The 23,675-nt window shown below is 39.5% G+C and overlaps 1 protein-coding gene across 1 annotated transcript in view; it reads left to right on the top strand.

Moving 5' to 3' along the window:
* The window catches only part of RIPOR2 (RHO family interacting cell polarization regulator 2), a 98,414-nt gene that overhangs the window by 57,592 nt on the left and 17,147 nt on the right, over positions 1 to 23,675 (top strand). Inside the window, exons 4-13 of the mRNA XM_054985678.1 lie at positions 1,612 to 1,690; positions 3,253 to 3,276; positions 3,890 to 3,943; positions 9,000 to 9,149; positions 10,202 to 10,265; positions 15,690 to 15,733; positions 17,439 to 17,564; positions 19,465 to 19,613; positions 20,962 to 21,091; positions 22,319 to 23,005. Coding sequence (XP_054841653.1) covers positions 1,612 to 1,690; positions 3,253 to 3,276; positions 3,890 to 3,943; positions 9,000 to 9,149; positions 10,202 to 10,265; positions 15,690 to 15,733; positions 17,439 to 17,564; positions 19,465 to 19,613; positions 20,962 to 21,091; positions 22,319 to 23,005 — 1,507 coding nt within the window. The remainder of the gene's footprint in view (positions 1 to 1,611; positions 1,691 to 3,252; positions 3,277 to 3,889; positions 3,944 to 8,999; positions 9,150 to 10,201; positions 10,266 to 15,689; positions 15,734 to 17,438; positions 17,565 to 19,464; positions 19,614 to 20,961; positions 21,092 to 22,318; positions 23,006 to 23,675) is intronic.

The following is a 23,675-nucleotide window of genomic DNA, read 5'->3' as shown; positions in this document are numbered from 1 at the left end:
ATTCCTTGAAGGAAATAAGAATTTAGGCTATGCGCTGGGGTTGCCTCTTTTTTTTGTAATCATCTAATAACTTGGGGCTGATTCATGCAGCATTTAGTTCCACAACCCACTGCACCTTTTGCCGAAATGGTTGTGTAAATTTGTGGCTGTGGTTGTGCGTATGCATGCTATTACTATCTCCCATGTATTGGCATGCCAAAAGCTGAATGTAATGACAGCAGCGCATCTATATAACAAGTATGGAACAGCCCGAAGTTGCCACATGCAGTAGTCCTTTTGACTGGTCCCATTCATGAGCCCAGTTTCAAAGTTGCTTGTTCTTAAGTAGCTGTCTGATTACTCTGCTCTGGTTACACTCAGAACACCGTGATTCTGGATTTAGACTCTGACTAGCAGAAAAAGAAATTTCATTGCTTAGGAGAAAGCCGCTGAAAGCCCTTCCTCTATATTCTTCTCATTTGCAGCATGCACCTCCAGAGGGGACTTCTAGTTAATTATAGAGACCCTTTGGCAAACAGAGCAGGGAGGACCAGGTGTCTCGTTTGCTAGCTAATGTAAACAAACAAATGGAAAAGAACGGCACAAACCACCTGCATGTTATTTGCAAACTCCACTAAAATTAATTGAGGATTTGCAAGAATGATAAAGTGATCAGATCTCACTGAAATTAATGAAAACTTCTCAAGAGCACTATCATGCTCCTGTGTAGTTTATGTTCATTTCAGTAAGGCTTGAACAAGGCAGTGCCCTAAATGTTTTATTTAATCTATTTTCCTGCTTTTGGAAGAATCTTCCTCCAGTAGAAGAGGCATGTGCTTCTGGAACATAACCCTGCCTGCACCAGAGGAATGCTCTGCTGTTAGCAGAATTGAAGCTGGAGCCAAACTTCATTTTCCCCTCATGGAAGAACACTTCCACTGGCAGAGGACAGGGAGTGATTTTTACCAATTCCTCACTCCCATGTTGGACAGCATTGTTTCCAGCGTTGTTCCCATGAGGTCTCCTGTCCCTGAGGATAGCATTTGGGTGCAATAGGAAGGGGTGGTAAGCAAATTCCATTATGTGAGCAGAGTTGTTCTCAACGTACTTTGGGTTCAGTCCATTGATTCTAAATTTGTTATGTGCTCTTGGTCTGCAAGGGTGTGGCGAGCTTAGAATCAGACACATCAATTACGTGATCAGCACTTTTTGAAAGCCATTTATAGTTATATTTTTAATTTCTAACAAGACATAGAAGATTAATAGAAATGTAAGTCACATGTTTAATTTTAAAGAAATTATTTACTTTGAACATTAACCACTGATTTTTTTATTTATATATCCCGAAGTTGCATATTTTAATCTTTTCTCTTATTACCCTCCCAATATCTATATACCTATTCCTTTGTTTTCAATTTCATAATGTAATGCAATTGTCACTTTTATTATCAGATTTAATTTTATATTGGGTAGACTTCAGTAATAATCATGACTTCATTAAACTAATTTACTTGCTTACATAATTTGTGGCAAGCCATAAGACTTTGAAAAACAGATTTTTCCTTTTCACAGAACTTAAACATTGAAATGTAACAGAGCTGATGTTTCCATTTTGGGGGTTTATCTTTACAGTGAATATCTAGAAGTGCATCAAACAGAGCTGGATAAGTTGACTGCTCAGTTAAAGGACATGAAAAGAAACTCACGTCTGGTATGTCTCATCATAGAACTCAACAGCAGGGACTGGAATTTCACTTACTAAGCTGGTGGATCATGAACAGACTGAGATAGTGGAATCCTGCTAGTGAAAATAAACTACACTGTCTCAAATTTCATGCAGGAGAGGCTTAAAAAGTGTGCTTTACTTTACTGACTGATAAATGCTTCCCTCTAGTGCAGCAAATTTTTGATGTGATGACAATAGTCATATGAGAATGTTTTCAGGCAATCCAGCTCCCTGAAATGTGAAATAATAGTCAGCACATATACTGTCTTACTTAGGAACATTTGAATTACTAGAATGTATATCTGACCCATACTAGAGCCCCCATGTCCTTAATCTTGCACTGCTGAGTTTTTCATTGGGTGTCAGGGTGGATCCACTGTGAGAGGAAACTCAGAATCCCTTAACATCCACCCTATCAGTTTCTCCTCATTTTTGATAATAATCATCTTGCGTGGATGCCTGAGAAATTGTCCCACAACAATACTCATAGGAAGCCCAGTTATGCCACATATGATGATAAAAGAACCATAAATTTGCTCATCTCTTTCACAAGTCTTCCTCTATCAAACACATTTCAGTGCACACTGTAAAGGCCAATTTACAATGGAAAGCAAGAACTTTTGTGAATCTTTTTCCAATATGAGGGGAAATATGGTGGATGTGAAACAGAAGAGATCATTCCTTTTAAAAGTTTTGTCATCCAACCCTATTAAATATCACAAAGAAAATGGGAACATATACATTTTTTTAAAAAATTGCTCATTGATAACCAAAGGCTTAACAGCCTTTGAAAGTAATATGTCATGAAAGTAATGTGCATCATAATGATATAACAGAGGAGAAAACAGGTGAGCAGAGCAAAGTTTTGAAAGTGGTTGCAAGCTAGCATATCTTGCATCTGCTTTCTATTCAGAAGGTTCCAGATTTAATCCATACCATCTTCTGTTATAAGGGGCATTTAGTAGGTGATCTAACCTTAGACAGAGACTGCCAGGCTGAATCCACACGTTCTGGCGCGTCCCAGCATTGCGCTAAACATTCGCTATACTTCCAGAAGTTTAGCGAACGTTTAGCATGACACTGGGATGTGTGGATTCAGCCCCAGTCTGACCTTGACAGACCAATGGTCTAACTTAGCATATGTTCCTTTTTCACCTAAGTAATATAAGAAGTCTTTTATTCTCTACCCAGACCAAATGGGTTACTTCTCTGCTTTGCTAATAATTGGATGGGGTTTGATTCCCCACTTCTTTGCTTGAAGCCAGCTGGGTGACCTTGGGCTAGTCACAGTTCTCTCAGCCCCACCCACCTCACAGGGTGATTGTTGTGAGGATAGTAATAACACACTTAGGCTGTCCTGAAGGGTGATATATAAATTGAACGTTGTTGCTGCTGCTGCTGCTGCTGCTATTTCATGTGCAGTTATACAGCAGGTCCTCAATTTGTAGTTTATTTTGGCTAAATGATACTGTGTGTAGCAACATAATGTTTCTTTACTAGGAATAATGTCTTAGGTACTATTAATCTTTTAATTTCATTCATTACAGGGGGTGCTGTATGATCTAGACAAGGTATGTTGCCCTCTTGGTCCATTGTAATGCAATATACAGATAAGAGCTTAATCCCATCTGGCAGCAGAGCATAAAGTTAAGGTGTAGCGAACACAGTTTTAGGTAACCCCTCTGAAATTGTGCCAGAGATAAAGAAGAGGATGGGATCATGATGTCCATCTTGAGTCTTTAAATCATTCCATGTACAACAGCCACCCTCAAGCCAGAAAATTTATTTCAAAAAGTGGCTTGAAGATCGAGGCCCAAAGCTTTTGCCATGTATTGCAGCTCAGTATTGCTCTTGGTAATACGTAGGCACATTACACAATATTTGGAACTCAAAATCTCTTTAACAGAGTCTGGGAAGGAATAGCTTGCATTTAAGCTTAAAAGCCTTATCTATAAAAATAATCACAATTATTTTTATTTATTTTAGGCTCTCAAATGACATTTGAAGTTTATTATTCTATCCTTATGTCCCAAAAATGTCACATGAAATCCAAAGTTGTTGTAAGAAAAGGACAGTGTTTTCAGGACAAACTGATTTAGGTAGCAAGTTCTTTAAAAATGGAAATTAGCTTGCTAGTCTCAATTGTCGTTCTTCTCGCTATAATTATTTTTAATTATTTTACAGCAAATGAAAGCTATTGAAAGATATATGAGAAAATTGGAGTTTCACATCAGCAAGGTAGTCCTTTCATCTTGCTTCCCACTTTGTTCTTAGCTTTTTATCAAAAACTTGTTTGGCATTGTCCAGTATTCCAAAGGAACCTCCTCACAAAGCATCTCTTCAAATACATTTAGATTAGAACATGCAAGCAATGATGGAGTGGGGGAATAAAGTAGGGATAAAGTGCAGCCTGTGAGGGAATTTCACAGCAACTGAGAGCAGCTTTGTGTGTCTATAAAGAAGTAGGGAAATAGAGGTATGTTTCCTAAGATACCAGGGGAAAGCACACATGCACATTTGCCCTATATTGAGAACATGTAATCTTAATCCTATTACATTGATTATTAGTTTTTTTATCCAGTTGATCATATTGGTTTACACTCTGTAATCTGCCTTGAGTTTCAGTGAGCAAGGTGGACTATGCATTAAGTAAAGGAATAAATAAATACCCCTGCCTTGACAGATATGTTGGAGAGAGGGTCCGTCTAAAATCCTGCATGCATCACTAATCTCTGTGTGGTACTGATGACAAAGAGAGGCAAACTCTGCCCTGTCTTTTGCTCTGTTGCTGGGCAGTAAACCTGCCATGGCTTAGCCCACCTAATTTACAGGAAAGGAGTGTGTTCTTGAATTCAAGTACAGTGAGCAATTAGATCCTGAATCTATAGCACGATCCATTCAATTTCTAGTAATATCAAACTAATCACATCTTTTTAAACGTATATGCATCTGCATCCTGGCTGTTTCCACATGACTTACCGACCTCCGGAGCGTTGCGCAAAACATGTGGAAGATAGCGTCTTCTTGCGTAAAATCGCGCCAGGAAGACGCTATCATCCGGGAGTTTTGCATGACATCACGTCTTCCTGGTGCGATTTCACGCGAGAAGACGCTATCTTCCACATGTTTTGCTCAATGCTCCAGAGGCCAGTAAGTCGTGTGGAAATGGCCCATGTTATATCTTTCCCATTGTTTATTAAATGGTTCAGTTATATGATAGTAAAATGCCATCATTTTCATAGAGTCCTTGTGTATAGACACTAAGGGTGTATTTTATAATCCCAAAGCCAAAAATATAAACAAAAATCACTGCTTTGTGTCATTACCATGATTTTCTGGAATAGTAACACAAACCAGGGATTCTTAGGCATTTCAAAACATTCACACACTGAAAAATCCATGATGTTTTTCATATTTGGGTGCTTGCCAGCAGCAGAAGCAACAGCAGGTGTCCTGTTTTTATTTGATTATCCTTATTTCCCAGGCTATGGCATTTTCCCCTTTCAGTTGGATCCTTGCAAGGGATCAAGAGATGAGTTCTCCCAGCCAATCACCTTTGGAGACAAGTCCCAGAGAAAGAATTTCTGTGGAAGATTCTGTATTGAGCTTAGTGCTCAGACTACTCTACTTACAGCTCCAAGTTTATATGAATAACTTCCTACTGGGGGTTCTTTAGGATCAGGGAAAGGGCAGAGGGAGAAGCAAGAGACCCTTCTTTCACCTGTGCAATCCTTTGTCAGCAAAATTGGCCTCTATGGCTTCTATGACCCTCACATTGGTTCCCCATTGAAAATAATGATCCTGAAATACTGGAGCCCCCCCGCCCCCGAACGTACATTTGAATTCCAAAGTGGTAATTTTCTGCCCCCAAATTAGCAGTCATGGTAAAGTTTTCTCCCCGAAGTCCCAGATGCAAAATTATAATGAATTTTTTTAGCACACCCCTAAGGTAAGTTTTGCCTATATTTAGCTTGTGTCTCCAAGTGTAGTGTTTTACATTTTTCTGCAACAATATATAATAGTGTTGCCTCTACTTAAACTTCTTACAGTAGAGCATTTCTTCATTATTCCCAAACTTATGTTATCAAATATTCACGAAGAAAGATTCCAAAACAACATGTTCCCTGCCGGCAACATTTTGTGCAGCAATGTACTTTGTATTCAAGTCCCTCCTACTCAGAACAAAATGATTTCAATGTTCTGAAGAGTGAGTTGGTACAGAGCTAAATCCATACTTAAATTGTTCAATATACTAGCAGTCTGTTCTGTAACCCATGGTGACAAATAACAGCAGCTTCATGTGAGGCAAGTTTTTATAAGGCCAAAAATATGAAAAGCTACTCCAGATAACTTTTCAGTGGAATGCAGCAGAAGTTTTAGATTATCATAAACACCAGTGTATGCTGTCTTCCTGTGACAGCTGGATCTGAAGTTGAATTTTGAACAGGAAACAAAGCAAGGGAAACAGGAAATATACTATTAATGACAGATCTGTACCATAGCAGATGGGTACTCGTGGTAGCTGTGCTCAGGCAAGCAGAGAATGAGAGAGAATGTTGTTCCCTGCCCTTGTTAACAGAAGTAAACAGCAAATGACAACTATTTATAGTAGCTCCTTAGAATGGAGACAGGCAGCCTGACCTTCAAGCGCCAGGCCACTTAAAGCCTGTTAAATTGATTTGTGAATCTGCCACTGGTGCTGAGCTTTGAGAATTCATTTAAAAGTAGAAACGGTGTAAACAGGCATCAATATCTCAAGAAAGCTTTTTTTAAAAAAAATATGAAATGTCATTGTGTGGCTAAAAAGGTTAACCTTTTACATATATTCCTGCTGTTTAAACCACTCCTGGGTGGGATCTAATACTTCTGTGAATGGAGTGAGTTCAGGGAAGTGATGTTGTTAGGCTTCTCATTCACCCAACAACGTTCTGCATGCCTTCAGAAAGTTGCTGCTGTTGGCCAGGGGACTTTCCAGAGCAGTAGGTCATGTGGCACAAGAGCCTACAGCAAGGAATCATTCTCATTTCCATTGTGTGAGTGGAGTAAGCTTGAGCCCCACACAAAAAGAAAGAAAGGCAACATAAGTTGAGTACCTCTTGCTACTACACCCTGTACTATATAGCATAGTGTTCCAGAGGTATGGGAAACCAGTAGAAATTGTATCCATGAACTCACTCTGTTCATGGAAGAATTGCATGCAACCTATACATGACCTGTTTACTGTACAGAATGCTTTACAGACCCTACTTCTTGAACATCAGTATTTGGCTACTATGCCCTGATCATAGCCATGTTAGATTACAGGCTGAAAACAGCCTGCAAGTTTCAATTAGTGCAAAATGCGGCAAAATTGCTACTACATTTAATTAAAGAATTCATATTTTACTAGCTTTGCATCAACTACAATGGTTGTCTACTTGCTTTCAATATCTAAGCAAAGTGCTAGTTATTAACCACTTTGGAGCAGAGTATCAGAAGCACAGCCTACTCCAAGGCATAGCTTTTCACGATGAAGACTTACATCTGAAGACTTGTTCTCAGGGCCTTTTTACTGGGAAAAGAGGTGGTGGAACTCAGTGGGCTGCCATCAGAGAAAATGGTCACATGGCTGGTGGCCCTGCCCCCTGATCTCCAGACAGAGGGGAGTTGAGATTGCCCTCCGCGCCACTCGGCAGCGCGGAGGGCAATCTAAACTCCCCTCTGTCTGGAGATCAGGGGGCGGGACCACCAGCCATGTGACCATTTTCAAGAGGTTCCGGAACTCCATTCCTCCGCGTTCCAGCTGAAAAAAAGCCCTGCTTGTTCTATATCCTGCCATTATTGCGATTCAGTTGATCAGTAACATGAGAAAACAGACCTTTTGCGTACCCTGATTATGGAATGACCCCTTCTCATCTATTCACTTGGTGCCAAGCTTGCCAAGCTTTTGGCTTCAGGAGAGTTATTTATTCATCCCACAGTTTCATTGCATTTGTACTTTTTAATTCCAATTTAATTGTTATTAGTTGGTTTTTAATTTATATTTATGCATTAAAGTATATATGTAGTTTATAGCTAACCTGAGAGCTGATAGGCCAAACTAAATTAGATGATGGAAGTGCCGTTAACAAAGTGTGGGCTTTTTTCTTTTTAAAAGCCCCGATCTGAATCAGGATCACAACATGAGGTCAAGCTTCCATCCAGGATACCATTTGCCTGATGTGAAATGGTCTCACAGAGATGCTCTTTACTCCACTGGGGCAAAACACAGGTCCTGATGAAAATCAAGACAAGGATAGAAAACATTATAAAAGGAATAACAGTATTTGGCAGTTAGTTTCAAGGTTCTGGTTCTTGTTAAAGTCCAAAACAATAGGACCAAGACATCTCATGGAGCATCATCTCACTTGAGAACCATCTTTTGTAGCTGGATGAGCCAGTGAGACCTTGCTGATTGGCAGTGCAACCCTAAATAGAGTCAAACCCTTCTGTCCATTGAAATTAATCGGTTTAGAAGGGTGTAACTCTGCTTGAGATTCCACTGTAAGACTCTGAAGTTGAGCTCTTTGACTCTTGTCAGATGACACAGGGAAAGAAATACTGTTTGTACTTCTGTCTTACAAGGAATCTGTTGTCCCTTGGTAGAAAGTTAGAATCAGTCACATAAAAAAGTGTTTGAAAATGGTAATTATTTAAGCACTCATGCACAATCACACTATGAGAAGTTCTTCAGAACACAGAATACTTGGACAAGTTCGTCTGTTAGGAGCGAAAGGGTTTGGGCTTTGATTTCTCATTTTTATTCAGCTTAACCATGATCACTGCCCATGGAGTGCACTAAACTAAAAAAGCCATCATCAGCATTACTCAGCCCTGACAGAAAAGCCTTGACTCAGAAACTTAACTATTCTCCTTTGCTATCCTCTGAAATAGCCTCTTCAGAGTAATACAATGGCTCACTAATGCTGTGTCTTTTGTCCTGTTCTGAGAAATAATTCAAAGCTTTAAAACAGACAGCCGTGGGTCCTTTTATTAAGAGCAGCACAGGTTTTAAAGAAAGCTTAATGAGAGAAATGGAAGTTGTACAAAACCCAGATCAACATAGGACAGTAATAGTTAGAAATCTGACGGGCTGAAGTACCTGTCAAATCCTTTGTTGTTGGAGTGAGCTTGAGTTTGCTTTCCTGAATAAAGACATGGCATCAGCACTAAAGTTGTTTACTCAGTTATCTAAAGAAGACATTCAGAATTGCCTCATTTAACTTCTTTGAGTTGTCTTTTTTTTTTTAATGAGGCCTCTGTTTTTTTCTTCCAGGTAGATGAACTCTTTGAAGCCTACTGTATCCAAAGACGGCTCCGTGATGGTGCCAGCAAAATGAAGCAAGCCTTTGGGTTGTCCCCTGCCAGCAAGGCAGCTAGAGAGAGTTTGTCAGAAATCAACAAAAGTTACAAAGAGTACACAGAGGTAAGCAGCGATATATTTAACATGCTCTTCCCCAGGCTGAATTTGCCACTGGTTATTGTGGGAACATTGAACTGTAGTGGGAAAATGGATTATGGGATTTTTAAAGGACTAAATTCTATAAACTAATTAATAATCACTGAAAATAATCACATATTGTAATGAGTATCTTTTGTGCATTCCACTGCCTAGAATATGATCATCCTCTTGTGAACACAGAGATCCAAAGGAACATTTAGGCCCCCAGTAAAGCAAGTTAACTACACTGAAGACATTATAGTAAAGAGTCCAGTAGCACCTTTAAGACTAACCAACTTTACTATAGCATAAGCTTTTGAGAACCGCAGTTCTTTGTCAGATGCAGAACTGTGGTTCTCAAAAGCTTATGTAACAGTAAGTTGGTTAGTCTTAAAGGTGCTACTGGACTCTACTATTTTGCTACTACAGACTAACACGGCTAATTCCTCTGGATCTAAGAATGTCACAGAAATTTCTGTGGCACTCAGAGTGCCTGGAAAAGAGCTCCATTGTGGTTTCCATTGAAATTTTTTCCGGTCATCATTCATGCAGTTCAGAACATGAGGTGTCAGAACCTTTGTCTGAGGATTCTAAAGCAGAATAAAGACAGGAGATTCAATGTACTGTTGGGAAAGTTATTATTGTAGAGAGAAGCAGCTGGATGAGTGAAGCTTAGCCGAAGAACAAGAGTACTGAGATAGCTGAAGCTTGCTCAGATCTCAGCTCACTGCAGATGCCCACATAATAACACTTCAGTGCGGAAATGAGCGGATCTTGCATATAAATTGTCATAGGTGATACTGGATGTTTCACACTGTGCACATATACATTAAATGGCATGTTCCCAGGGTCCAGTCTCATCACCTGTTCCCACATATATGACCACGGGTTCCTTCTTCCTGTCCTGTGGACAATTGTCTGAACACATACTCAAAGCTGCCTCGCTATTTTATGCCCTTGGTTATAAAACCAGGTTTAATTCACCTTTTATATAACAATTTTTGAATATAATGCCAGTCTTCTATTTTCCCACACAGAACATGTGTACTATTGAAGGAGAGATGGAGAATCTAATGGGGGAGTTCTGTATCAAGATGAAAGGTAATTGGCTTGTCTTTTCTCCTGCATTTTCCTGCACAAGCAGCAGGGCAAGTGCTCTCTGGAAAGACTGAGAGTACAGACCAATTTAGATAAGAGGTTTGTTTTCTCTCTCCCACCACAATGGTTGTTAAAACTTCAAAAACTCTCTGTGCCTTACACCCAAAGTAAGCAGAATCAAGTGTACATCCTGGAATATCAAGCATTTACTTTTCCTCTTGCTTTGAAGGTATGTGGGATAATTAGATTTTATTACACTTGCATCTTCAGAGCAACGTCAGTGACATATAAGTGGATGCTGCTGCTTTTACTAATATATTCATACATCTTTAACAGGTTAACTAACTATATTTGGGTGAGCAGCTTTAGACTACTTTTCTCCTCAGAGGAACCCAAAGCAACTTGTATGAGTTTGTGTGATGTGCTATCAAGCTGCTTCCAGCTTATGATAACCCTATGAATGAAACACTTCCCAAATAACCTATCATTAACAGACTTGTTCTGATCTGGCAAACTGGAGGGCATGGTTTCCTTTATTGAGTCAAGCCATCTGATTTGGGGGTCTTCCTGTTTTCCTACTGCCTTAAATTTTTCCTAGCATTATTGACTTTTCCAGACAGTCTTGTCTTCTCATGATGTGACCAAAGTATGATAATCTCAGTTTTGTGCTTGATTTGGTCAAAGCAGCTTACAAAGAGAAAAAAAGCCTCTAAATGATAAAGAAACAAACAACTCTGGGCTGTCCAGGTCTGGACAGCTGATTTTCACAGTTTCTAGCCTGTGAGCCCTGAACTAAGAGCCAAGAGCCCTTTAATTCTTGACTTCCGGCTCATGCTCAAAGGTTCATGCTCTGCTCCCACCCCCAGGCTAAATAACTACAGAAAGTGGAGAGAAGAAGTCAGTCTTGGTGAACCTCAGCTGCTGCTAACCTACTGCAGCAAGCCAGCGAGGTCTTTCTCAGCGCACTCACAAGATTCTGACTTCTAAATTATTTCCCTAACTTTATCAAAGTTAAAAGTAAGGGGCAGCTATTTTTAAAAATAGTTTTTAAAAACCACCTATAAATTAATCAAAACATAATATATTTTCCAATATTAAAGCTTTGCTGCTCCAACCCATTAAAGTAATATCTCAGTGTTCTTTCAGGTATTCAGTTCTATGTAAATCAAGTTAACTTGTACACTTGCTGATAAATAGCACGGTTTACATCAGTGGAAGGGGGTAGCATTGGCACCTAGGTCCTTCATTAAGGTAGCCAGAATCCTAGAGGTTTGTCTTTCTATTTCAGGCTTTTTTGACTCCAACATCTTTGAGTGCAAAGAAAAATAAATCTTGCTGCTACATATAGAAAGAGACTGCTCCTTTTTCCTTCACAAACACACCTTTTCATTTTGCTGCAGGCAAACTAAACTATCACAATCTGAAGTGTACATAATGTGACTTAGTTTTAAGATGCCTTTTTTCTCAAAAAGTTTGGTCTGACACATTGCTCTTTAAGAGTACAGCACAGTAGCTGTACTCAGACCTCATAGTACCAGCAGAGGTCCGCAAGGGCTCATACTACCAGATCACCTTGTTCTTTGGCAGCAGTGCTGGAACCATGGCCCTCCCCCAATACTAATTGGAATTGTAGTAGCCATTGTTCTTTCAGCCCTGAGGTGAAGCTTTTATACGTTAAGAAGTTCTGCACAAGAAGTGTCCTTGAGTCTTATCCTGAGACCTAAAAAGTGGATCCCCCCTCCTCTTAGCACTGTAACAACTGCTTCTGTGGTCAGTAGTAAATGAGTACAGCCTTGCTTTTAATATCACAGTAGATTGAAGGTAAATAGGTCATGTTTGGAGCAATCCTAAAAATGTCTGCTCAGAAATAAGTGCCATGTTATACAGTGGGCTAACTCCCAGGAAACTATCCTTAGGATTGTAAGGATTGTCATGAATATATTGCTGTTACAAGGATCAGGGCCTCCTGGCCACATGAATCCAAATCACTGCTTACAGTAAATGTAAAATAGGATTTTCATAGCCAGTAGGAATTGATACAGGGTTCTTGTGCCATCCAGTAATTTCAGAAGCTGGAGCTTTAATTGTAGCAGTGTATGGCATAAAGTGTCGGAATTATGGAACTAGCAAAATATTGTTGTACTTGCATTGGGCTAAAATACTCCCTACAGCCACTCTACGCTAGGATGAAGTAAGGATAATTTTGGTCTGTGGGTGTATCTAGAGGTCTGCATTTTTCATTCCTGCTTCTCTTTGCTTGGGGGTGCATATATCTACAAGTAGATGTCAGCTGTGTGGGCAGTAGAGAGAAAGTTGGCATACTAAGGCATCAAAAGAGAGATGGAGCCAGCAGCAGAGTGCTAGTAAATGTAAATTATTTATAAATAATAAATAAATGAGAAAGTGGGAGGTAATATGAGCCCAGCAGAGGGCTGCTTTGTTCTTCTGCTAGTAGGAGCAGAGTGGGAAGACAGCAGAATTGACGGTTTACTTTCATAGGCAAAGCAAGAATTCTTCTTAGCAGTAGGAACAGAGCTACTGGGCATAGCTGTGTCAAAATATATTAGACTAACCCTTAGTATACTGGTGGCTTTAACAAATATTATATGACAGTGGAAAGGAAATCTGTTCCTATGAATTAAGAATACTGGCACACAGATGGTCCGAGTTCTATTTCTAGATGTGCAAGATTCAGGTTCAGTAGCATCTTGAAGACCAACTAGATTTCCAGGGTAGGAGTTAAGAGAGTCTGAGCTCTGTGGCACAGAATTTCTGTGACAAATATTTCTTGACCGAAACAGAATATCTGATGCTCAGAACCACTGCATGGATACAAGGTTGTTCCATACAATACTGGTAGAAATTATGTTGCTGCAGTGCTTTGACACTCATTAGTTGAACTCTAAAAATTGGCTGCATTTGCAGTCATCACTGATACCCCGCTTGCCCCTGCCTTAATTTTTGTGTTAAATGTTAGCGCTATATCTTTTTTTATTCTCAGGATGGTAGTTATTTTAAAGAGCAATCTGAATCTTAAATACCACTCAAGTCTATTCAATGGGGCACTCCCCTATGCATTGTGTACTATGAAAATATATTGCCTTATTAGAAAGCTTATGAAATAACGAAGAAGCTTTTGTCCCCTCTACCTAACACTCATTTTTAAGTGCAGATGAAATGCAGTTCAAGTCCTTGCACACCAATGCAGTTCACTATGTAGCTTTGGGCAAGTTACTATGTCTCAGATTAACTGACCTCAAAAGATTGCTAAAAGGTTGAAACGCTACTCCTACAGTCCTTGTAGGAGTGGCAGAATACAATGTCAAAAAAAGAAACGAAAAAGAGTGTGCATCAATTCTAAACTGCTTATTGCATGCAAATAGATGAAATATTGAAGTGCCTAATAGTAGGAATAAATAATAATAAATAAAACACATTTATATATAAAAAAATTATGCCACATCTCCAGAGATCTGAGGTGTCCCACAAAATAAAAACAAATGCAATAAAATCATTAAAAACAACCACCATAAAATTAAAAACTGCATTAAAATGCAGCCTAAAATGATATCCATAAAACAGCCACTTGAAGTAGACCAGAAGAAAAAGCTTAACAAGTTGGAAGATTTCAGTTAAAAACCTTGAGCCTAAAGGACAATAAAGAGGCCACCATGCAGACCTCAAGGGGAAGGGCATTCGAAAGGGGAGATGACACCACTGTCTGTAGTTGAAGGAAAATCAAAAAGAGTCCAGTAGCACCTTTAAGACTAACCAATTTTATTATAGCATAAGCTTTCAAGAATCACAGTTCTCTTCGTCAGATGCATGGAGGGCAAAAAGAAACTGGTCAGATATAGAGGAGGAGAGGGGAGGGCAGAGTAGATGCAAACAGCTCCTTCTGATATGGAGATGCAAACAGCTCCTTCTGATATGGAGATCAGTTTGCTTCTGTTGAGGAAATCAGTTACCTCTGATAATCAGATAACCATTCATAGTCCCTATTCAGTCCCAGCTTGACAGAGTCAAATTTACATATGAATTCCAATTCAGCAGCTTCCCGTTGGATTTTGTTTTTGAAAGGTTTCTGTTGAACTACAGTGACCTTTAAGTCTTTGATGGAATGTCCTGGTAGATTGAAGTGTCCAGTTAATTCTTACTTCTTACTCTCCAGAGGCATTTAGTGACATCACTTTAGAGTAATTATGAAGATGTTATCCTGCTCTAAACACCTTTATGAAAAACTTTAAAGGAGGTTGTGAGGGTCTGCTGCCACCTACAGGTATAAAGTAGTAATACTATGCAAAAGCACACACACCCCTTTCACACAATTGGCTTTCCTTGCTACTCCCATATAACTGAGAAAGTGTCGTTTCTACAGACCTTAGTATGCTGATTCAGTAAATCATAATATAGTGACTTGGGAGTATATCAAGGTCAAAAGCTACATGCGGTATTGCTCAGATTATTCTAACAGTGTCAACTAGCTACAACTCACCAGCATGTTCACTATGATCATATAGTTAGGTGTCTCCTAATTATTATAACTATGTAGATTAAACCATAATCATGTGAAAACATTTGGTGAGAGACTGTATCTTGTAGTTTGGGACCATTTTTATGACCAAAGCTGTCTGCCTAGATTAAGATAAAATTCTTCTCTCTATTAGTGTATGTAGACTTTGGGAATTGGGTGTCCTGTGTATATAGCAACATTGATATTACAGGTGGAGCTGCCATTCATTTTCATTTTAAACTGGGCTTTCTCTGTGCTCTACTTATCAAGTATGTTAACATGTTAAAAAAAACCCCTGTGTATCCCCATCTAGAGCTCCAGGTGTTCTCCAGTGCCCATGAGTGGGAATTCCTTCACTGTGGTAGAGGTTCCTGCAGAGAGGGTTAGAATTTTTCCTTGTATAAGCAGAGCTGTGACTTGGAACAATGAAGCCCCTGAAAAAAGAAAGGGAGTTTTTTTGTAAATGAGACTCCATATGAAATACCATTGTCCTACTTGAAGGTACTTGAGATGGAGTTGGTATTTTATCTGCCTTGGAGCTACAGTGGGGCCTAGTGTTCTGGTAAGAAGTCAAATCCTGCCAGGGTGGAGAAAAATTAGGCATTTAGGATCGTTTAACTCTCTCAGTAGTCTTCCCAAGTATCCCATCAACTCTCGGTGCAGAAACATAAATCAGGTGTCCATCCTTACTATTTTCTAAGACAAAGCAAATGTAAGCATCAGTTGGAGCATCCTGCATCCTCTCCACTGATGCGAAGAAGATGCCGGGTGATACCGTTATTCTCGCAGTAGCATAAGTTCTTTGGCAGCACTGTGGAGTGTTGGCAATCAGGTTCCAGGAAAACAGTCACTGATATAAGAAATAAAGGCTATAATCAGTTCTTCTGAAACGGATCTCAAATGTTGGCTTCTAGGTCTGGCTGGCTTTGCTCGACTTTGTCCTGGAGACCAGTATGAGGTGAGTAACCTTGTTTTAAAAAGTCACTTTTCCATCATGTTCAAAGGCTTCCACATGGCATTTCTTTGTCCCCATATCCTGTACAGCAAGAAAGATCCCACTATTCTCTGTTTATGGATGAATGCACTCCAAGCCTTTCCCACGTAAAGACTATGAGATTGGTCCCACTGAACTGATTGATGGCTAGCAAGATAACAACAGATCTTTCTTCAGCTTTGTTTTAGAAGGGTGTCAGCCTGTCTCCCAATATTTCGTTCTTGGCATTTGTTTTCCTCCTCTTGTGACTCTCATATCCAGTCTGGACAGGGTGACTAGAGCAGAGCAATTAGAACAATGCAAACCAAGCATTTTGCTTTTGAAGGCAGCAGTGTAACTTCATCAACAACTAGTATGGCTGGAATCCAGAGTACAATCACTGTCTCTGGCTCAACTACAGTGCAAGCCTGTGTTCATGTAGCAATGTTGCTTGGAAACACGTGATTCATGTTGAAATCCAAGCTTTACAAACTTGCACAGCATCCCTAAACAAAAGTAGGCATCTTCAAAAAGTAGATGTTCTCCTTTTTGCTCACAGAGCCCCAAAAGGGAGACATGAAATTCAGATGTTGGATGAAACCAAGGTCAATTGTATAAATAGTAACCTGCAGCAACAAGGCCTAATTAATAACTTGAATCCACATTCTCAGTAGCTGAGATTAAATCTCCCGTGTCTTTGTGCACAAAGCACATCTACTCTTGGCACAAACAAAGCCACTAGATGTCAACCTATGTGCTGAGAGGTACTACGCTGTATGCCCTCTGCACAGGTTGGAGGGCCAGGTTGGATGGTTCGTTGATGTTTCCCTATTCTCAGAGAGTCTCTTTACCAAGCCCCTGGGCCAGTCAACCTTAAGACATTGTTTTAGGTAAACCTTTGTTCATTTGACAGATACTTCAGGGTGCTTACCATTAAACCTTGTGCTCTCCTACCAGCCACCTTAATGACTAGATGAAATAAACCCTCCCCTAATAAAAGCAAAAAAGAAAACTACCCAGAGCCAATCATGCCCCCTTAGCAACCAGATAATCTCACACTGTGCTATATCAAATGGGAGGGCATAGTTTTGGCACATTGGTGACATCATGCAGCTCAGTCCTGCTTTATATATTACATTCAACAAGTACCTTATGTGATTGGCTAGCTTTCCAAAGCAAGCCTTTCACTCCAGCTCTTGCTGGATTCACACTCCCTTCCTTTGAAGGGATATATACACAAAACTGCCACCATGCATAGGTATGGACAGGGAGCACGATTCTAGTATTCTGGGACTACGTGGTACAAATCCATTCCACTGGTTCTGCAAAAGGTTACAAATGATGGGGCTTACAAGAGGGCAGGCAGGAAAAAAGGCATGGCCCTTTCTCAACATATTCGTAGTATCTCACATTCTGTAGCAGTTGTTCTCATCTGTCAAATTGATGGGATTCTTCTTCGATTAAAGAATGAATGGTGGCGGGGGGGGAAGGCAGGACAAATGTGTAGCCTGTGACAGGCATTTTTTGTTTGCATTGTTTTCTGGTTCTGAAGTACTAGTCCTTTTTGCATTATTTATTGGATGTCTTATGCTAACTGATAGAATTGTTTTTTATTTTGTAATCTGAGTGAGAAAGATGGGCTATACATGAAGTATATAAATAAATACAAGACAATTTTTCTTTTTTGCAGATCTTCATGAGATACGGCCGACAGAGGTGGAAGCTGAAAGGCAAAATAGAAGTCAATGGCAAGCAAAGCTGGGATGGAGAAGAAATGATCTTTTTCCCTCTTATTGTTGGGCTGATCTCCATTAAGGTATCAGTACGAAAGTGCATCTAGCCACACGTCACTAAAATGTGTCCACAAAGTTATCCAGTCGGTGATGGACAATGCCACCCAGATTTCCCAAAATAAACATATGCACACTGTAATTTTTAGGAGTCCATCTAGGTTTCCCAATGTATTGCTTATAAGCCAGCCAGACAAGAAATCCAGTGAATGCTTTCTAGGAGTATGACCTGGTTTACTCAGCACCAAGAGGAGACTTTAATGTGTGAATGAGCCATAATCACAGATGACAGAATTTTCATATCATCTCAAGCAATGTTTTTCTTAAGTCAACACAAAGTACTCATACATTTCTGAGTAATCAAATTATGACAGATCAGATGATTACTCAACCTTCATATGAAGCCATCCCTTGAAGTGTAAGGCAATTTCAGTGAGATGTGCAAATTTATGAATATCTCAAATGCAGCACAACATCGCTTTCATCCTCACCTCTAGATCCTTGGGCGTATTTATTATGGCTAGAATCCAGAGAACCACATGGGGAGAACTGGAGCATTTCCACATACACATGGTGTGTTCCAGTTGTTGCTTCCAGCTGCAACTCCCACTGTTGCCCCAGAGGAAAGTACACGGGGAATGGCAGTACAGGAACTGGTGAGGAGAGAAGAAACCCAGAAAGCACGGATGCACATGTAGAAAGACTCACAGTGCGATCCAATAAAAACGCTTTCCTGGGAGTAAGCCCCACTGAGTAGACTTCAGTAGAATTCTGAGTAGACCTGCTTAGGGTTGCTCTGTCAATGCTTCTTTCAATCCAATAATGTATCTTTAAATAGATGTTAAGCAGTAATATTATTGATTTAAATTCAATACCAAATGAATTATTCTCAGTTGGAGGTAGTGATTTAGACTTGTCAGATTTGCAGAAAATGCCAACTACAAAGCAGAAGAAATGCTATTGCTAAGCATGCATTTCTGAGTCACAGGACTACATTGAGAGCCTGTGTTACATTTTTTCTGCTTATGTTAGAATATGTAATTAATTTATTCCATATTTTTATCTTTATAATGCATTAAAGATTTATTTTCCTCATCCTGGTGCACTCAGAATGATAATGGTCTGTTTAATTAGCACATTCAGTAGTGAATAAGTATGTCTGGCAACCTGATTGTGACTCTCTGGTGTCTTTTGTAGTTTTATGCCAAGTCTTAAGGTATTTAATAGTCCAACGACTAAATGCCTGTGCAACTGCACAGCTGATGTCCAAACACAGAAAAGTTGTCACTGCATATGGATTTCCAGTTTGCTGAAGATGGGGAGGGAAAGGAGATTAAACTTTCCGTAGATCCAAGGGAAAAAGAACAAGATTATATGGGAGGCTGAAAAATACCTTAAAAAAACTTTTTAAAAAACCATACCAGAATCAATCCTGTTTTTGCCCCAAAGGGAATAACATCCCAATTCAAACTGGTTTCCTTTCAGTGAACATAATAGAGATTCGTATTTATTTACTTACTTATTTTATACTCCCTTTATTCCTTTCAAGATGGTTTGCAGAATTTTAGAAAACAATGCAATAAAAAAGGATAATACATACAATCATCGGTGCAATATAACTGCCTACAATTTTAACACAGACATTGAAACTGCAGCTCTGTTCACTTTCTAAAAATGCCGTCACGAACAATTCTGTTTTACACGTTCTCTGGAATGATAGAAATGTGGGAGGTGTCCCTTTCAGGCATTTTTCTTACATTATTATACATGAGCTTAAAGTGCAAGTGCTGATTTATTCTTTCACTCCAAGAAGGTGTGATGTTGCCATGTAGCAAGAACAGCTACCTCTGGGCTATACTTTTGAACCAATATACTGTTAAAACATCATTATTCCATTCCTAATTATTAACATGAATGTGTTTTCAGGTCACAGAAGTGAAAGGCCTTGCTACTCACATTCTGGTGGGAAGTGTTACCTGTGAAACAAAAGATTTGTTTGCTGCTCAGCCTCAGGTTGTTGCTGTGGACATTAATGACCTTGGTACGATAAAGCTGAACCTGGAAATCACTTGGCAGTAAGTAATGTAATTATTTTGGTGTGTCATTGTCATTTCAAATAAGAAAGAGCTGGTTATGTTAGTCTGATATAGTAAAGACAAAAAAGATGGCTTTGGCACCTTAAAGACCAATGCATTTATTGTGGCATAAGTTTTTGTTGAATAGAGGCAGCTTCATTAGGTGAGCATTTGAAGCTGCCTTCTACTGTATCAGTCTGTTAAGCTTTGCCTATTCAGACTAGTTCAGACTAGCACAAGTTCTTCAGGGACTCTGGAAAAGTTCTTTCACATCATCTGCTACCTGATCGTTTTAAATGGAGAAGCTGGGCGTTGTTGTTGTTGTTGTGTGTTTGTGTGTGTGTGTGTGTGTTTGTTTATTGCATTTCTAGATCGTCCTCCCAAATCAGATGAGCTGAGGGCGGTGTAACAGCATACAATTTGTAACATACAGTTTAAAAACAATAAAAATATTATAAACAAACATTAAAACACTATTCCTTATACAATAACATTTCTCGATTGGCAGAATAAATATTAAAATGCAGCATTTTAGGCACAGGGCTCGGCTCTTGCATCATGCCCTGTGTCACACGTACAAGCTTCTGCATGGGTGGTGGACAGTCTTTGGTGGTATGGCCGGCAAGAGAACAGCCTAGCCCCCACCAAATGCCTGGCGGAGCATCTCCATCTTACAGGCCCGGCGGAAAGATAACAAATCCTGCCGTGCCCTAGTTTCCTCAGACAGAGAGTTCCACCAGGTTGGAGCCAGGACCGAAAAGTCCCTGGCTCTGGTAGAGGCCAGGTGGACCTCTCTGGGGCCAGGGACCATCAGCAACTGCTTATTAGCTGATTGAAGTGACCTCCGGGGAGAGGCGGTCCCGAATGTATGCTGGGCCCAGTCCGCATTGGACATGTAAAGCAGGTGCTCTGCTGCTGAACCACTGCCCCTCTCCTAAAGTGCACAAAATATTGTCTTCAGTTGAGTATAGAGGAAAAAATGGTTAACAATGGGGTCAAAAGGCAGCATAATACTAGAGGTACTAATACTAGGAGGTATTATGTATGTATTAAATTGGAAAATTTAATAAGATCATAATCTGTTGAACTCTGTCATATGATGTAGTAGATACAGAATATATGCTTTTCATATACCTAAGATGGAAAGATATTTGTTGATGTCCAAGTGTGGGCATCTTAACAATTGGAAAGTGCAAAAATACAGTCCTGTGAATGTATTGCTAGAGATTGTAAAGCCCCACTAGGAAAGTGGTTGTATGTCCCTTTGCTGTAATAATCTAAAATGAAAAGAAAACAGATAGTCCTTGTAATGGTAATTCAGTTTAAGAAGAAGCTTATGCTTTTGCAGCCCATTTGATGTTGAGGACATGACCCCATCCACAAGCAGCACAAACAAAGCATCTGCTCTTCAGAGAAGGATGTCCATGTACAGTCAAGGCACTCCAGAAACACCAACCTTCAAGGACCACTCATTCTTTGTAAGCTGAATGTGACCATCTCATATATATATATTTTTAAAATCTTTGGTAGCTTACCAGATATAGTTAATGTTTTGTTTTGAACCATTTTATATTTATAGTAGTTACATGTTGATGTCCTTCTAATCTTTTTTGGGCTAACAAACATGCTGCTAATATTTCCTCATAATAATTGCTGTTAAAGTTTCTTTTCCTTATTAACTAGCCAAATTCAATTAATTCGTCCCCACTTTCCCTAGATCTAGATTACAATAATATTTTTGTAAATTTTACTATGAGATTCCAGTATCTCAAGGACATTTTGAGCTATGTATTGTACAGTCACATATGAAACAGTGATCTGGGCACATTTATAAACAGGTCATCTAAGGATCCTGCTCAGGTCTGTTCAAAGGGGCTACTCCCAGGAAAGTGTTCTCAGGATTGCACCACTAGTCAACTAACTGCCCCTTTTTTGCCTTAACTGTTGAAGAAATGGCTACATCCTCCACAAGACAAGCTCCAGTTTTCAGTTGTAGATGCTCTGCAGGACACTTTCTTTGACAAGCTGCGTCGCAGTCGCTCCTTTAGTGACCTGCCATCTCTCAGGCTGAGGCCTAGGACAGGGCTAGAACGATATGTGAGTCTGGATTGTGGGAGTTTTCTTTACACTGAATGATATTTTTCTATTGCTCAAGCAGTTCCTCTATTTTCTTGCATGCCACAAACCTTAGTAGAGAGATCTACTTTGCTGACTAAGTGTTGAGGGAATTTGTTGAGTCGCTATAGGTCCGGCTGGGCCCTGCTGGTGATTATAGGAGTTCTTGACTTTAATTTGGAAACACTTTTCTAGATAAAAAGCCAAATATTTTTAATCAGTTTCACAAGTTGGTGTATGCTCTTTTCCACACACTGATTTTGTAGTAGAAGAAATTTGATCAGCAAAATACATGATCTTTCTGCATTCTCTTTTGTGCATGAAGTGCTAAGTGAATTTGTAGAAACTTTCGAAAAACTTAAGCCCAAGATTTCTTTCCTATACTCATGCTAGTTCCATTCTGATATTTCCTTTTTGCTATTTCATGTCTTTTAAATAAAAGACAAATTTCACAACTCCAGAGAGACCTGTCTTTAGCTTCCATTTTCTGTCAGTAGTGGCTTAAAATTAATTATGGTAAGAGTTGGCTTTAACATTCCATGGAAAGTTACTTTGCTTTTCATCTTTAACAGTTCTTGTTGTATTTGCAGTCAAATTTACATGACGATGTCTTTGAAAATGGGACCACAGAAGTTGATGAGAGGCCAAAGTCTTTCAGCTTCAATGATATTTCCAATGGAGATTGCACTCACTCTTCCAGTTTAGTTGGTTCCTCTTCTGCCATGGATAATTTTAATCCTGAAATTACTGTCACACCTCCAGAACATAATGGGCAGAAGTCATCAAAATTTCATGCCATGGACAGCATCAGTACCAACTCATCAGTGGACTCCATACCTGAATCTAAAGATATAAAGCCGCAAGAACATACACCAGTTAGTGAGGGAAAAAGGATTTCAAATATAGATTCTGAAGTCTGCCAAATATCTCCAGTTTCCAGAAACAACATTTTCTTAGATAATAGTGCCCCAGTATCTCTTCTGCAGGACACAGATGAATTATCAGAGCTCAAACCTGTGGAACTGGATACTTTTGAAGGCAATATCACTAAGCAGCTTGTAAAAAGACTCACTTCAGGGGAAGGTCCAACGACACCGGAAAAACTGCATTGTGAAGGATCAATAAGTGGAGAATCTGAAGGCTATAAATCCTGTGTAGATGGAAGCCTAGAAGAAGCATTTCAAGGGCTGCTTCTAGCACTTGAGCCCCATAAAGAACAATTTAAAGAATTCCAAGATTTGGATCAAGAAGTAGCACACCTGGATGAAATTCTAAAAGTAAGTTCTGCTTCAGATAAAGAAAAGCATGAATTTCAGTCTCATGCACTAAAAACACTAGAGTGTAACATAGACGTCCTTACCCAAACTTCAGTTATCTAAAATTACTTACATTTTGGGGGAAAGAATGTATACCATACACCAACACTGAGTGAATACAGTCCACGCATTGGATACAGAATTGAAGATTAACTTAGAAATAATATGGGTGGTGCTGTGGTCACAAATAATGCATAGACTAAAGACAGATCACCAAAATGAAGGTTAGATAACCAACTGGAAGGGCAATCCCATGTGTTGTAAAGCTAACACACAAAACTGCTGCTGGCTGTTTATTCAGGCTATCAAGCCTTTTCAATGTAGCTATGATTGTGGGGAAAGGGGAAAAGCATTCTCTTCCAAAGTCTCCCTTTTTGATGCACCCTTGTCTCAGTGGTGTCACACTCCCCCCCCCCCCCGCCAAGTAAAGAACCCATAGATGGGAATAAATGCCAAGGGAAGACAAAAACCAGTATGGAAACTCTGGAAAAATATTGGTTCTATCTACAAATAAATGATGGGATATCCAGAAACTGAACGAGTTGTTACTTTTGGTTTTGATCCTTCCACCCCCATTTGAGGCAATGGTGTGCCAGGAATAAATAAGGTGGTTCACAGAATTATATGTAGA

Source organism: Eublepharis macularius, chromosome 7, assembly GCF_028583425.1.
Source record: "Eublepharis macularius isolate TG4126 chromosome 7, MPM_Emac_v1.0, whole genome shotgun sequence".
NCBI classification, from domain to species: Eukaryota; Metazoa; Chordata; class Lepidosauria; order Squamata; family Eublepharidae; genus Eublepharis; species Eublepharis macularius.
Note: the sequence above shows the minus strand (reverse complement) of the source record. Positions and strands in the feature narration are given on the sequence as shown.